General features: G+C 34.7%; 2 protein-coding genes across 2 annotated transcripts; one reads left to right on the forward strand and one right to left on the reverse strand.

Annotated features, from left to right (window-relative positions):
* The first annotated feature begins 9,447 nt into the window (after positions 1 to 9,447).
* On the forward strand, positions 9,448 to 10,898 carry LOC141683711 (protein LURP-one-related 11-like). Its single transcript, XM_074488463.1, has 2 exons — positions 9,448 to 9,779; positions 10,026 to 10,898. The coding sequence occupies exons 1-2, from the start codon at positions 9,546 to 9,548 to the stop codon at positions 10,395 to 10,397; spliced, it is 606 nt and encodes a 201-aa protein (XP_074344564.1). The 5' UTR covers positions 9,448 to 9,545; the 3' UTR covers positions 10,398 to 10,898.
* On the reverse strand, positions 10,819 to 16,384 carry LOC141683710 (uncharacterized). The gene is made up of 9 exons (XM_074488462.1): positions 15,885 to 16,384; positions 15,131 to 15,331; positions 14,902 to 15,024; positions 14,667 to 14,704; positions 14,469 to 14,577; positions 12,089 to 14,314; positions 11,795 to 11,950; positions 11,521 to 11,642; positions 10,819 to 11,341 (listed from the first exon to the last, which is right to left on the reverse strand). Exons 1-9 carry the CDS (start codon positions 15,960 to 15,962, stop codon positions 11,080 to 11,082), a joined length of 3,315 nt encoding a protein of 1,104 aa, XP_074344563.1. The 5' UTR covers positions 15,963 to 16,384; the 3' UTR covers positions 10,819 to 11,079.
* Between the last annotated feature and the right edge of the window lie 405 nt (positions 16,385 to 16,789).

Genomic DNA, 16,789 nt, shown 5'->3' on the forward strand with positions numbered 1-16,789 from the left:
ACTGAAATGTGCTACAACACTAGACTTATTTCTAAGTAAAGCTACACCATCAACGAATAGCCAAAGTGGTCTTATCCGTTGAGGCTACAAACACTAGATTTCTACTTAAGTGTTTTGTTAAACATATCATCAAACTAATGCACATATATTCCTAACAATATACAACAGGAAAAATACAAGGGAAAAACTACAAAGGTAAAACACTTACAGCCAACATTATACAATGTTTGATTATCTAAAAAGGTGTCCTGGGTCCACTGGGCACCAAGAGCAACCACAAAGTCGTACATCTTCGTCAAGGCATCTCCACCAAGCCTCTCGGATGAGAACCTGCTATTTTTCAAAGTAGTTTTGTACAAAGGCATAAATTCCAGGTCCCACCCCCGGACGAAGATGAACTCCTGGTGCCAGCCCCGGAGCGAGTTCAACATAAAGAATGGAGCCTTTTTGGCATCAGAAGGGAGCCCACAACCATCTATATTAAAGGTAAACTCAAAAAGGGGAGGCAAGGTGGACTTTGTGATTTTAAAAAGATAGTGAAAAAGCTTAAATGTCGAAAGGTACTTCTTCACATGGCAACATGCCAGAAACCAGGAAACCCACTTAACAGAGTTCGGAGCTAGCTGGGTGAAGGGTATCCCGTAGACGTCACGGCACAGGGACTTGGTAAACTGATGGAGATTGGGTCTCATGCTACGCAGATGCTCTAAGGGAATTCCTACCCAACCACCAGTAGGACGGTGATAAACTCTCTCATGAGGCTCGGGCCACCTCCACTCCATATCATCCCCGAAGTGAAATACAGCCTTCACCAGATCATCTATCTGCTGGAAGGTGTACTCGGAGAGGTCGGGATGACGGGGGGCAGGAACATATCTTGTCCCGGGGGCATTATAAAAAAGTTGATCCATGCGGGCCCCATCATAAGGTTCTAAGCCCCCGGGCCTATAAGCAGTGGTAAGGTCCCTAAAGTAATAATCATGGGGATGGCTGTTCTCACGAGTCCGAACGAAATAATGGTCAATGTATATCCAAGACCCGTCTCTCCTACCCAAAGTCTGCCCGGGGTTTAACAGGAAGGAAGGCAGCTCCTCAACTATGGCTTGGCGACGGGGAGGCATATTTTCTAGTTCCGGCGAAGAGTCACTGGACGAATGTTCGGGAAATCCAAAGTGGGGACAGTCAGGTCTATGCTTCAGGTTAGCTAATTGTTTCTTTCTACCCCTCCTAACCATATAACCCCGGAGTCTATGCCATTTCGGGAAGGAAAAGAAAAGAAAGAAACACAAAAGCTACTCAGAAACAGTTAACCTCAAAATCAAAATACCAAATCATATCAAACAACCTATACATACATATATAAGCCTATATCGCATGCTATGAACAGTCACGAAAGCAAAATCAAGCCCATTTTTACACAAATTAAAACCCTTATTCGCACATATGCATACCAAAACACAAACCCAGATTCTCTATAAACATCAACTTCTTCTTCGCAAAACAAAAACTATAAACCTAAAAACAGCAAACAACCTATTTGACTCGCCAAAACTCGACACAACAAAGATAAACAAATTCAAATACTTGAGTATACATGCATTCCAAAAAACCAAACTACAATTACTCACTAAGCAATCACGAAGAAACAAAAAAAGTATGATGGCGAGTTCAAGAACTTACAAGAAAGTAGGAGAATAAACCGGCTTCAAAAAGCAAAGAGACTCCCAAATTCGACTTGGAGAAAAATGGCAGAAAGATTTTGTGTTCGCAGTTGCATAAAGGAAAAAGAAATGAGAAATAAAGGGTATTTATAGGCACAGAAGGAGTGTTAACCCCCTCAACTACCCCGCAATCCGGTACGTTGATCGAGCACACGTGGCGCAATCTTGAGCGTCCAAAAAATAACCACTGCAGTTAATGATTACACGGCTGTAATTATTTAACAGGCACGACTTTTGAGGCAAAAAGGGGGGAAAAACTGCAGCGTTTCGTGCATATACACATATATTTTTACAAGAAGCTCAACCGCCGCCTGACACCCCGGGAAAAACGCCAAAGTACTACCCACCGGTCACACCCGCACCCTGACCTACCCAAACACAACCCCGAGGACTTGTACCCAACAACACCCCGGGGTTAGGGGCCACAAATTAAAAGAAAAATGACAAAATTTTTCCAAGTGCCAAGAAGTAAAAGGCCTACCCAAACACAACCCCGGGGACTTGTACCCAACAACACCCCGGGGTTAGGGGCCACGAATCAAAAGAAAAATGACAAAAATTTTCCAAGTGCCAAGAATTAAAAGGCCTACCCAAACACAATCCCGGGGACTTGTAACCAACAACACCCCGGGGTTAGGGGCCACAAATCAAAAGAAAAATGACAAAAATTTTCCAAGTGACAAGAATTAAAAGGCCTACCCAAACACAACCCCGGGGACTTGTACCCAACAACAACCCGGAGTTAGGGGCCACAAATCAAAAGAAAAATGACAAATTTTTCCAAGTGCCAAGAATTAAAAGGCCTACCCAAACACAATCCCAGAGACTTGTACCCAACAACACCCCGGGGTTAGGGGCCACAAATCAAAAGAAAAATGACAACTTTTCCAAGGACAAGACCCAAAGATCCTACCCAAAACACCGGCCGGGGACTTGTACCCAACAACACCCCGGAGTCATGAGACAAATCAAAGAAGTGAATTTTTCCTACTCCCCCATCCGGGAAAACCCGCATAAGGGAGTGGGAGGCAAATGATAGGCCAGAAATAATCAGGCCCAGATAGAAGAATAGGGGCCCAAAAGAGATGCCACCCCAGGCCCAAGCCGAAGTGGTCCCCGGTGCCACGTGGCACAGGACAAAAGAGTCATCTGTCTCATGTTACCCAAAATGGAACAATTGCATCCCAACCATTCACGGCTAATCATCCCAAGACAACTCTAATGGAGAAAGGACACCTGACCACACAGCCCATCTGGACCGTCCAACCTGTCACCAACCAAGAATGATCAAAGGCCAGGATGAAGAGGTACAAATCCCAAAAACCCTAAATCTTGGGACCTATAAAAGGCCCCAAAAAGAGGGTTTTAGGGGTTGGAAAAACATTTGACTGCTACACACATATACACACACCCTCACATATTTTTGAATAGCTCCTTCTTCCCTCTTCTTCTTCTTCTTCATCAAGAAAACCCATTTCTTATTCTCACACCGGAGTTGCCGCGGGATACAACCCCCCCTCCGGTTCTGTTTTGCAGAGACCCCTACCTAGCAGATTAACCACACCCAAACCGCTACGGAGTCCGGGTCGCAACAAGTGAGAGAGAGGAGAAGGCCTGGGAAGAAAACGAGTTATCCGTATATACTTGATAACTTTGTACTAAAAAATACTCCCTCCGTCCTTTTGATTTTTATCAAAAGGATTGAACACGAAATTTAAGAAATATGTATAAAGTAGTGAAAAATAGAAAGAAAAGTGTGTGAAGTGGTGGAACCCATTAATTTTTAATGTATAAAAGGAAGATAGTGGGGTAAAGGTAGTGTGAAAGGGAGGAAAAGTGGGAAAATGGTGGGACCCATTGACTATTTTTGATAAGTTTTGAAATGTAAAGAATTGGATGGGACATCCCAAAAAGAAAAATATAAAGAAATAAAAAGGACGAAGGGAGTATAATTTTATAGGTAAAATTTCGATATATTTCAATTAATTGCTCGTTATAGTTATAACATTATTGTAAATTTATGGAATGTGACTTTTTTTAAAAAGAAAAATGGAGATAATTTATTAACGCAAAGCTATAGCCTATATGCTATCTACAAAAATGATCTAGTCGAACTAATATAAAAATATATCAAATTGTCAATTTGTTAAAATCCGTTTAAATTATCAATTATTGTAATCCATAGAAACTTTTATCACAAAATCAAAACAATTCTCACAATAAAATAGATAACAAACTGTTAGGTCTCAATATGTTTGTAGAAGGGGGGTTGAATACAAACAATACCGTTTAATCGAATAAAATGCGGAATAAAAAAAAGTGAAACAAAATTCAAGTTAAATAAAATTATTATTAAACTTGAAAGGTGTTACAACAACGGTATCGTTTACAAGGGATTAATATCAAATCAATTATCACAAATCTAGAGTAAATTCAACATGAACTTTTTCTATTTTTGCAATAAAAAAGATCAAATGCTATAAGCGATTTGAGATTAAGTTCTAGGGATTTTGATCCGCTAGATTGTTACACAAGAACAAGATAAATAATTCTAGTGGTTTGGATTTAACTTTACAATCTAGAATTTTGATCTTGAATAAAGCAGATGAAAAATGAAATATTTTGCTTTTGTTTCTGCTGCTGTTCTTGACTTGTGTGTTCTGTTTGTTAAAAAAGAATGAATGTCTTCTGCTTCTTTTATCAAAACAGCTGAATGGAAATGAACTGCAATGACAATCCCTTGGCTCAGCAAGACAATCGGTAGAACTATCTTTAGAGCTAGCAAGACAATCAGAATGAACTAGCAAGACTTTCGGTAGGACAATCAGATTGTTTTTGCTGAAAATAAATAGATTTAAATCCTATAATAATTCTGGTAAGACAATCCTTTTGAATTAGCATGACTTTCGGTACGACTATTGATTGTCATACCGATTGTCATACTAATACAATCAGTTGTCTTGTTGAATTAAAACAGATTATTAAACCAATTTAAATTCTGAAAATTCTTAATATTAATTCAGAATTAATTAATCAATTAATTCAATTAATCAAATAAATTAATCTTTGAAGATATAATTTATTTTCTTAATTAAATTATATGACTTAATTAATTAATATAGAATTAATACTAATCTTGAGCAGCATCCATTCTTCTGTATATCTTCTGAAAATCACTGAAATATATGAATCAATTCCACCACTTCAATGTTGACACTCGATGTACTGTCTGGTTCATGAGTGACTAACTTCCGTGACGTTTCTTCATGCCTTGACCTTGATACTCTTGATTTTCTTCAGACTAAATCCTTGTAATTAATTGATACCCTGACGAGATCTCTGTCACTTGATTAAATCCACAATCTTGATTTATATCACTGAGATTTGATCAATTGCTTGAGCTTCTTCCAGTGAATTAAGTTATCAAGTCTGTAGATGAACAATGCTTCTTAATCCTTTGACATATGTTACTCTGTGAGATCTCTCTGACGATAGATCCACTATTTACTTATTACATTCTTATTTGAGTTGAGTTAAATTCTCGAATAAACAAATAGGCTATGACATATGTCTTTCACAAACAACCTTTCATCAAGTAGAGCAAACAAACTGAAAGTGCAAATTAAAAATCTAAACGAAACTTTTAGACGTAAAACACAAATTATAGTAAGAGATGATTGATTCTCGAATCTAATAAGGTATGTTTGAATCGAAGACATAAAATGGGTAGAAACCCTTCCTTTACGGGAAGATTATTGAAGAAAATAATAATAAACACCAAAAGAAAATTATTTTTCTTGTGAAAGCCTCGTCGGCTAATTATACGTTTCGGAACGATTTTATTTTATGATTTTTTTTTTTGAAAAATAAATTATAATTTTCTAGAAAAAAAGAGCATAAATGATGAGAAATATAATATAAATTGTTAAACCATTAATATAAAATTATTATTAGCCCTTTTCTTAACACTTTAAGTTTTAAAGTAATTGATTTTTTACTTTTGGACATGATATCAAAATTCAGAGACAAGATATGACTTCCTCTCTTTTTTTCCTTTTTTTTGACAAATATGGTTTATAACCTTACAAATGAGTATCTGTTCTCAGAAATCTCGGGGTGAGCGAGGATCAAACCCAGTATCAGTATCTGGGACGACAGATGATAAACTCTTAAACACTTGAGAGCTTCCTAATAATAACACAGTATCCCGCGTGTATTTATATGCGAGCACAAATAAAAATCACCAATATATAAAGACATATTGTTTGATAAAAATTTTGAAAATAATATTTGTATTATCTAGCACTATTTTCGATCTAGATGTTTACTAAACACTTTCTCTTTCGACACCTTGGATCTGAATATTCACTTTACAGAATAAACACTCTAATTTTATAAATGGCATATGTAATGATGTATGTCCATAATTAGGATTGTGCTAATAATTGTTCTTGATTTTGAACCCACCGTTTGTATATATACCATCGTATACACATATCATCAAATATAGAAATTCATTTATGCGCAGCACGTTTTTTTTTTCAATTTTTGTTTGTAGAAACGTGTCCAATTTTATAATTTATGATACACGTCAGTGTGATTGTTTAAGATCTACGGTTAATATATAAATAAATATGTACGCGATTGGAAAATTTAATTCATCTAACGAGATTATTTATTAATCGAGATTAAAATATATTATGTATATTACAGTATGTTTACACTGAAAATTTTTATTTATTTGACGAATTTATTTGTTTATCAAATATCCATTTATCGAGATTGTAGTGTAATACAATACACCTAACTCCGTTGATATGTAACATAATAACAATACGAGTAATGCTATATATGTGGAAATAAATCTCAAAATATTTTCTAAATGACACATGACTATTTTCATTTGTGAAATTAATATTAATGCACGAGTGATTAATCTCATTAATAACAGAATATCCAATAATATGATAACAACTTATATTTCCCAAACGCATATAAGAACTTTAACATTTCTAGTAGCAATATTCTAAAAATTATTAGATTCAGACATGGTTGTTAAAATCGGTAATCAGTACTAATCGGTTTGGTTACCGATTAGGGATTAATCGGCAAATCGGGGATTAATCGAAGAGATTAATTGGAACAAAAATCGGATATATTTAAATATTTTAATAATATTTAATATATTTACCTTATTTATTATGAAATATATAATTCAAAAATAATTTATAAATATTAATCGGATTTCAAAAAATAGATCGGCCAAATTTTTTTTAAGAATTAATCGGGGATTTTTTAAAAATTCGGGATTTTTTAGAACACTGGATTCAGATAAATATTTAGAAAATCAAAGTAAGAGATTACTAGACTAAATACCGAAAATGAGAATTCGAAAATTTGCTCATTACCCGAAATTTAAAAAAACGCAATCGAGTAAAATTAATAGAATCGATTTCCAGGGTTTTACAACCTTAGCGTGCAACATTCGTTGCTAAATTAAACGTTTTTATTCTAAATTAACATTGAATTACACAAATTACGTTCTACTTAACATCGAATCTCCGTGGAAGTATAATTATACTCCCTCCGTCACAATTTATATGTTTTTTTTTTACTTTTTTACGTTCAAATTGACTGTAAATAAAAATTCATTATTTCCTTATTTTGCAAAATCGAAAACTACATATTAAAATAGATTAAATATTCTTTTTAGTGATATAATTTTATAAATATTTTTTAATTATATATTATATCAAATTTTCAGTTAAAGTTGTGTCAGTTTGACGGCAAAAAATCAAACTAGACAGATAAATTAGGACGGAACGAGTACTTGTTAATTAGGTGCACTTAATCATATATACATTTTTTTAATATGTACTAAAAGCGTGTCATAACATAATTTCATTCCTTAAATTTCATCTTTTCACATACAACAGCCGGCAATAATAATTACTCAGTCCATCCCATTTTAGTTGTAACCTTTCGATTTGTGTCGGTCAAATTGACTTAAATTTGACCGAATTTTTTTAATAATTTATAATTGAATAAAATAAAAAAATTACATCACCGAAAAACAGATTTAATCTATTTTAATATATAATTTTTAGTTTTTTAAATGTATTGTTTAATCTTTGATAAAAAATTGGTCAATTTGACTTTTATAAAAGAAAACGTAACAACTAAAATGGTACGTATGGAGTATTCAAAATGTAGTATATACAAATTCCAACATGTTAACCTAATTGCACTTTATTGTCCACCGTGACAGAGATCAAATTCAATATTTCTTTTTGTACTTTTCGGTATTAACATTATTCTTCCTCAACTACCATTATTTCATTTTTTATATTCCTGCTCTTTTCACTTTTTGTTTACTTTTTTGCAACATGAAATTATTTTACATACATTATGTATTTGTAATTTCGAATTGGTTTATAAATGTAAATAATAAATCATACTAATACTTATATTCGGATGGGTCGTTTATTACACTAAAATACAAAAAATATCTTGGCAATTCACCCTAATGAGGAGTCAACTCATCCACATTCATCAGCCGATATAAGAGCGGCTCATATTCACACCAGGTGAACGAGAATCGAACCGAAATGTTGAAAAATTAATAAGTAATTTTTCACGTTGATTTTTAATATTTATTATTAAATTGATTAATGTTAGTAAAATAAATTTAATTATCGTACCGAATACTAAAATGCGATAAGTAGGTTGTTAAATCGTATTGTTCGTCAACGTAAATTTTGAGTTTGATTTTATCAATAACAGGTTTTAAGTTTGATTTTTTCGAGACTCATAATTGTTCGTTAAGTAACCTGTCTAAAATTTTAAGATATTATATGAGGTATAATTCAATCTTTGTAATATATACTCCGGGCACTCGAAATTTCATTTTGAAAGTTTGGTTTGAGATCGAATAGTGAATCACGACCACCAGAAATATTAATTCGTGTTTATTTTCATAATAGACCATATCGGTTCATAAAAACCTCAAAATGTTAGAACAAGATACAGTTTTTATATTGCTAGATTCTAAGAAGAGTGTATTCAATCAAGATTTTAAAGGATTTTTTTAGATTCAATTTGGATTTAAAAAATCCTTTAAAATATGATGATATTCAATAAAAATTAGAAAAAGTTTTTTAAAATCTGAGTGTATTCCATTTAGATTTTAAAAAATCAGTATTCAATTCGGATGTTTAAAAATCCATCAAAATATGATGATATTCAAAAGTCCGTGATTTTTTTTATTTGAAAAAGTGGTGAATTTTAATAGATTTTGCTGCTTCATTTTTAATCTTTTAAAATCTCTTTAAAATACATGATTTTGAAGTATTTCTTAAAAACTTCACAAAATCAGCAAGACTTGCCAGATTTTTCTATTAACTCCGTCAAAATCCACTAACAAGTAAAATCAACAAATATCTTTTAAAACTCATGAATTATTATCGATTCTTTAAAATCTGATCCCTAAGATTATCTAAAACAACAAACCACAAGGAAAGCTTGAAACTGCAACTTAATTATACAGATTTCAGTATTCATGGCACATTAAACATATAGAAGACCATAAACACACGTATGTCAGTAGGGCCTGAGTTGTTGTATATACTAGAATTTTATTCATGCATTTAACATGATGAATAAGTATGGCAGGCTACATATAAAGAACGTTCACAATATCTTTTCATAACAACAAGAATATTTCAACTTGCTCTCTCATATATAAATACACTTCTTGAATCTTGATCATCAAGCATTACAGTTTAAGTCTTCTGAAAATTTAAGTGCTGTGTTTCTGAGCTTTACATGGGGAAGGTCTATCCCTGCAAACCATCTACATCTTCTGGTGCAACAACCAGTAGCAGTGCAAATATGTACACAATCTGGATGAAATCTCTTGTGGTTAATGGAAATGGCTACACGGTTTATGATTCAGATGGCAAAGTTGTTTATCGTATCGATAATTATGATATCAAGTGCAGAAATGAAGTTTATCTCATGGATCTTCAAGGCAATGTTCTATGTACAATTTCAAGAAAGGTATATTTACTCATTCATGTTTTTCCCTGAAAATTAGGCTCATATGCCTTATAAACGAGTATCTGTTCTATGATTCTATCAAATCTTGGGGGTGGGCGAGAATCGAACCTTAAACCTGGGACGACAAGAGATAATTTACTCATTCATGTTAATTTAGTAAGGATAATGCATGTGTGTGAATTTTTCCAAGGTGTTTTACTAAAGCTTTGATGGAACTAATCTTATTTTTTCGTGTAAATTGTGCAGAAACTACTAAGATTTGGTGTTTGGGATGGCTACAAGGGGTGTGGTCCGAAAGTAAAGAATGAGAAGCCATGGTTTGAAGTTACAAACAGCTGCAACTTCTTGAAGAAAGATTCAGAATATCGTGTAAATATCGGAAGTGATGAAAATTTAAGTACAGATTGTTATAAGATTGGAGAAATGAGTAACAAAAAGTCCGAATTCAAGATAATTAACGGCCAAGGAATAATTGTTGCTGAAGTTAAACAGAAGCTATCAGCCTGTGGAGTTACCTTAGGAAATGACGTATTGAGCTTAAAAGTCGAGCCAACTGTAGATCAATCGTTTATAATGGCTCTTGTAGCTGTGCATGGATTACTTAACAATAGAATGTAAATTCTCAGTTTCTCACCCCCCAGTCTTCTGTAGAACTTCTCAGAGATGGTCCTTTAGGTTCTCTGAGACGATTAGTCGTCGTTTCAGAACAATTTTGTTCAGTTTGAACTTCTCAGAGATGATCCTTTTCCTTTAGGTTCTCTGAGACGATTAGTCATCGTGTCATAACAATTTTGTTCATTTTTTTGATATTTACTCGTTCTTGCTGAGATTCGAATCACAGATATCTTGTTTCCGAGCAGGAGAACAAGGACAACAGCTATACTACAAGCTTTGTGATAAAAAAATAAAAAGTGCTGTGATCATGAACTTACCTGTGTGGAAACTTTCATTCAGACCATTCATGGAAGATCTAGACACATATTACTTTTTCATTAAATAATCTCCTTAATTTATTCGGTAGGTATCCGACGAATAAACAGAGCCGAATACTTATTTATTTATTTCAAACAGCAGATAAATTGCTGGTGGAGAAAAGTCACAGTTCTTGCAGAACTCCCAGAGTACAATAATACCATAAGTTCGACAGAGGCTGCAATTTTTTTGACTCATCCAGGAAAGAAAAGAGAGCATATGCTATGAATATACATGATATTTTACTACCCCAGAAGAAATGTAACATGTACATTGTTCACAAAACTAAATAGAGTGTGTCTACTTATGATCACCAGACTATAATGTTTCAGGCAAACAATGACCAACCTTTGTTAGGATTTTTGAAGTTGCGCAGTGTCATTACAAGTTGTTGTCTTTCACCCTCGACCTCAGCAAACTTCAGACTTATTTCGGAATATCTCTGTTGCATATCCCTCAGATCACATTCCATTGATACATTTCTCTCCTTCAGTAATTCCATTTCATTCAATAATTTGTCAACGTTTCCACAATTTTTGGAATCTTTTACAGGGTCTTTTAGCTCATTATCTGAAGAGTTGTCGGTATTTCTGCATAGATAAAAATGACAGGAATTAGAGAACTCATTACGTGCATAAGAGGTTTCCAAATTAACATTGTTTGATGTTATTTTCAATCAGTTTACTGTCAGATTAATGATTGTTTTCGTTAAAAATATATGGTGTCAAAATAAACTGAATACATTATGATGTAAATTTTCTAAACATACCTTTCTGCCAATGCTGGTGAATCTCTCATTTCCTCATTTATGAATTTTGTGGTGTTCAAATTTTGAGCTCTAGATTTTGCTTCTTCCCTTTCAGCATTGAGGTTCCCACCGTCTTCCTTGAACTGTTTTAGCACAAATGCGAATCCTTGTATAAATAATTATTACAGGTGTTTGGAACTCAATTTCTGATAAGAGTTCAACCTTGGAGCCAAATCCAGATTTTTAAAATCTTAACGCCTACTGTAAAGCACCCTATGAAACAGAACTTTCCTACCTTTTGGCTCTTGTAGCCGCAGAAACTTGCAGCATTTTGATTGAGAATTTCCAAACTTTTCTCAAGATCTTTAATTTTCTTATGGAGATCTTCTTCCTTTACAAGAAATGTTTTTGATGACATCTCAAGAGCAGCTTCTTTCAGCTTCAGCTGATCCTGCAGATCACGGAAATATATGATGAAACTATAAAGAGGTGATGACTACTTATCTCAGGTGACCAAATGTATTTATGATCACTGACTAAGAAAAAGATGATAACATAATTATAACAAGTGAAATTACTGCAATTTTACCTCGAGTGATTTAATTTTTTCCTTCAGAGTTACAACCTCTTTAGAGCCACGAGGAACCGGGACATTTTTATTGTTTCTTGTTTTGGCTACCTCAGAATTTGGTGATCGTCCATTGCCATCTTTAATTTTTCTCTCTACATAGTTTAATGCATCTTCCTTCTTTTTAAGCTCACCTTTCAGTTGGATAACCTGCTTTTGAAATTTTTCTTTCTGCGACTCTTCCGCTGCTGAAAAATGTTTCAACTCATCATATTGTGTTCTAAGGGTTCCCAGTTCTGACCGTAGATTTTCAGTCATTGACTTTGCTTCATCCTTAACACTTCTCATTTTGTTCAAATCTTTGAGTAAAGTCTGACCTTCCATCTTCAGCAATGCTGCCATGCTTTCCAAGTCATTTCTTTCAGTCGCCGCTTTTTCCAGTAGCAATTCAGTATCCTCTACCGCTGCCTTCATTTGTTCCAGCTCAGCTCTCAAGATTTTATTCTCCTCTGTTTGCTTAGAGGAAAAAGATTTTAGTCTTTCCAGCCTTCCGATCTCTGATTGAAGAGATTGGATCTCCTGAGAAAGAGTTTTTCGAGTTTCTTCAGCATGCTTTCTTTGATTTTTGAACTCAACAGACTTATATTCAACTTCTGACTGTAGCTTTTCTATTTGATTTAACTTTGACTCAAGCTGCCTGGAAATTTCAAGCAGCTTCGCTTCATGATGCTCCGTAACTAACAGGATCTCTTTCTTAGCTTGGCGGAGCATTTCTTCTAGACAGTTTTTCTCAGTCCGAAGTTTATCAGCTTCGGTTAATGCTTTTGTAGCTACCTTTTCATTTGCTAAAAATGTAGAATCCATTTGCTCAGAGAGCCTTTTGAATTCTTCCTGAAGCCTAACTGCTGTATTAGCATTTTGCCATCGTGTCTTTCTCAGATTCTCCTCTGCTCGTATGGCTCTCTGCTCTTGCTCAACTTTGGAACAAGTGAGCTTTTCTAGATCAGATTCGAAGCTTTGTGCCTGCTTCTCTAGCTCTTCCTCTAAGCTTTTGGCATATTTTTCAAGATTACTTGCAGCGAGCAAAGAGTCAGAGAATTCTTGTGACTGTTTCTTCAGCTCAGTTTCCAAGCTCTCGAACTTAATTTTATAGCCATCTAGAGCGGAATAAGAAGCTGCACAGTCAGAACATTCATACTGCGTCTTTAGTTGATCTTGCAACTGACTCTGCTTTAATTTACTTGAGATGTCATGGTTTTCTTGCTTTAAGATCTCGTAATCAAGGGCAAGCTGCTCCATTTGCATCTCCAGATCATCTCTTTCTCTCTTGTAGATCTCAACTTCACCACAGAGGTCTATGATCTTTCTCTCCTGCATGTCTGCGTCCCTGGCATCAGTGCGCTCCATGACAAGCTTTTCCAATGATTTTTGATCGTCATCAAGATCGACACTGCATCTGGAGTCAGTTTCCCAGATGCTTTTTGCATCCTTAGTTGTTACTGATTTGTTTGAAAGGTCAAGTGTCTCCTTGTTCTTCTCTTCCAACATTTCATCCAGGTCCTGCACAGCAAGAATCAACTCACTGTTTGATTCTTGTGTCTTTTGAAGTTGGATACGAAGATTTGCACTTAAATCCTTCTCATGGTTCAGTTCTTCCCTCAGTTCTTCAAGAAGAGCCCGAGGATCACCTCCTTTATACTGCAATTTGTTTCGCATTTTAGCTTTTTCACACTCTTCTTTAAACGAGTCTCGTTCTTCCTTCAGACTAATGACCTCTCTTGAAAGATCCTGCACCCTTTTGCTTTCCTTCACAATATTTTTACGCAAGGTCTGTAATTCCAAGTCTGAAAGTTCTGCCTGTCTTGCTAAAACAGCAAGCTCATTTTTAAGCTTCTCAATCAAAATCTCTGAAGTGTCCTGAGACCGCTCATCTAAAAGAGCCTCACGTGGACTGTTCAATGAATCATCTGTACTTGCATCCGGAAGAGAACCTCCTGACCATTCAGATTGTGATATTTGCCGTTCATCATTGATTCCTGTGGAGGCATCAGGCTTTGACCTAACTAGAGAAGATAGAAAGCTATTACCATCTTTAGTGGTATTGATATTCGTCATGCCAAGCACCTGAGTTGTATTTTGTTCAGAGCTGGTATCCGAACTTGATGTTGTAACTTCAGATCCACAAGAAGCCCTGCAGTTCTCGTTCAGCTCCACAACATGTGATATTATCTTATTGAAAGATTCTTCCTGGAACGCAATAAAATACAAGTGCAATTAAAAATCTGATATCTTCTCCAAATTATGCTACATTCTACATCCAATGTTTTGTGTATGATTAGCATTCCTAATCAAGGGAAAATATTAAGGTAAAACAACACAAATTTGGATGGTAATATCTTACTTCAGATTTTTCGGTTTTATTATCTTCATCTATGTCGCTATTGCTTAAATGTGCCCTCAAGCTCTTATCCTTATAGTTATCTCTCTGAGTTTCACCCTCTCCAATTTCTCTGCAACTCAGAACAAGCAACTGTTAGAACAAAGCCTTTCCAAGTTTTGTCATAAAAAGAAAATCTCGCGTTAAAATATAATTTTTCACCTCTGATCAACAGAATCCTGGACCCTCTCGATTGTAACCTGTTTCAGAAGGAACATTTCTGAAAAGGTCAGATCTGAACATTGTCCACAATAACACAACAAACGCACTAGTGTATTATGCCCAAACTACATGGCAGATACGGAGCTTTCAATTAATCAAATAGATTGTTTATCACATGGAATATTAATGTTAGAAGACCGAACGTGTGATGATGGAGAAAACAGAGAGAACTAACATTCAGTACAGCCTCAAATTTCGTGTTTTTGAGTGGAAGAGATAGCGAGGAAAGCTTTGTGGCCAGAGCATAATCTGCAAAATCAATAGAAACTTCACCAAGAACACCAAATTTCGACAATCCCTGCAAGGTGTCAAGTACATTCCTGTCAAGTTTCAACCATTCACACCACTGGCTAAATCAAAACAATACAACATCAGAAACCTCAAAATTCCATAACACTACATACAGTTGAGAAGATGACATTATACGATCTCTCATTAATCTTCCCAGTTCTCGGATCCTGAATGAACTTCATTGTTTCATACACAGGTTTTTCCCAGTAACAGCTTCCATCTCGAATCTTCACTCTATTCATTACTGAAGTTGGCCTTGCACCATCCGCAGGAATCAGCGATATCATCAATGTATCCCCTCCGGACCATGATACCTAAAAACAAAACTAGTTCAAATTCACTAACACTACAAAATTCCAGTTTTAGTAGCCTAAGCTCTAAGCCTCCAACAACACTAAAGGGGCAAAAACAAGAATTTGATTCACTTTAAGTTAATCAAAACCTAAAAACGAAAAAAGGACACTTCAGCAATTGTACACAGATTTCGCTAAATTATGGAAGCATAAGGTCTTAAAAATAAAATTCAATGATCCTTTCGTGTCATATTCGGATCAAAATAGTCGAGTTAAGAGCATAAGGTCTTAAAAATAAAATTCAACGATCCTTTCGTGTCATATTCAGATCAAAATAATCGAGTTCTTAACGTTTTCGGATTTTATGTCTAAAAACCTTTTTAATGATCAATTCGGGTTTCGGATCATGTCAAATAATTAACAATTTTCGATCACATTGCCTTTGACAATATATTAACATTCATTTTTCCATGGATACCTAAATATAGGCATAATCGAAAAATGTCCTTAAATACGTACTTAGGGAAGTTACACGAGTACGTAAAACAAATTAATGACATAATCGTATTCGAACCTGAGTTGCATGAAATTGTAACTTGAAAACAGCTTTGATCTTGTTCTTGTCGCTCCTCCATCTCGCTGACTTAAACATTTCTCTCTTCAACCATCAACATTCACTTTCACCATTCACTCCGCCGGAGCTCCGGCAACACTGCCGGAAAATCACCATTCCGGCTCATGATCACAAAAAAATGCAAGTCCACCAGAACCCAGTAAAATTCTCAAAATTTTGTATTTTTACTAAATTTAGAAAATGGCACACAAAAATAGTACTAGTACAACTAGAAGCTCACAGTTCACAGTGATCAGTTGAATATAATGTAGTTATGTAATATGAATGAAAATGAGTTAGAAGCTGAGTTCAAATTAATACAACTCGTGAATGTAATAAAAGAAACATGGCAGATGGTACAAGAAAAGGAGCGGATCTCGAGAGGGGTGGTTAAATCTCAGTGACTCTGTCTCTTTGTTCCTGTGTATGTGTGTTATGTGATCATATATTAATGTAATAATCTTTTCTTTAAAGAGAAGACTCGTTTTTATATTGTTCCCTCCATTTTTCCCTCTATCTCGTTTTTCATTTAATCTCGTTTTTTATATTTTAAAATAAAATTAAAATAAAAATTTTTTATGTAAGAGAATAAAATTATAAAAATAATTCATAAATTTAGATAATCGATATATCTTAAACTATTTGTAAAATTGAGCGCGATGATATAGCTCAAGTGATCAAGGGTTTATCTCTTGTCGTCCCAAGTTCTGGGTTCGATTCTCGCTCACCCCGAGATTTGTTAGAATAGATATTTAATTGTAAGGCATATAAGCCAAATTAGTCAAAAAAAAACTATTTGTAAAATTTAAAGTAAACAACGCGAAAATATTTTGAACTTTCTCAAGTCGTAAGTATTATCTGTTGTC

This window comes from Apium graveolens, chromosome 9, assembly GCF_009905375.1.
Source record: "Apium graveolens cultivar Ventura chromosome 9, ASM990537v1, whole genome shotgun sequence".
NCBI classification, from domain to species: Eukaryota; Viridiplantae; Streptophyta; class Magnoliopsida; order Apiales; family Apiaceae; genus Apium; species Apium graveolens.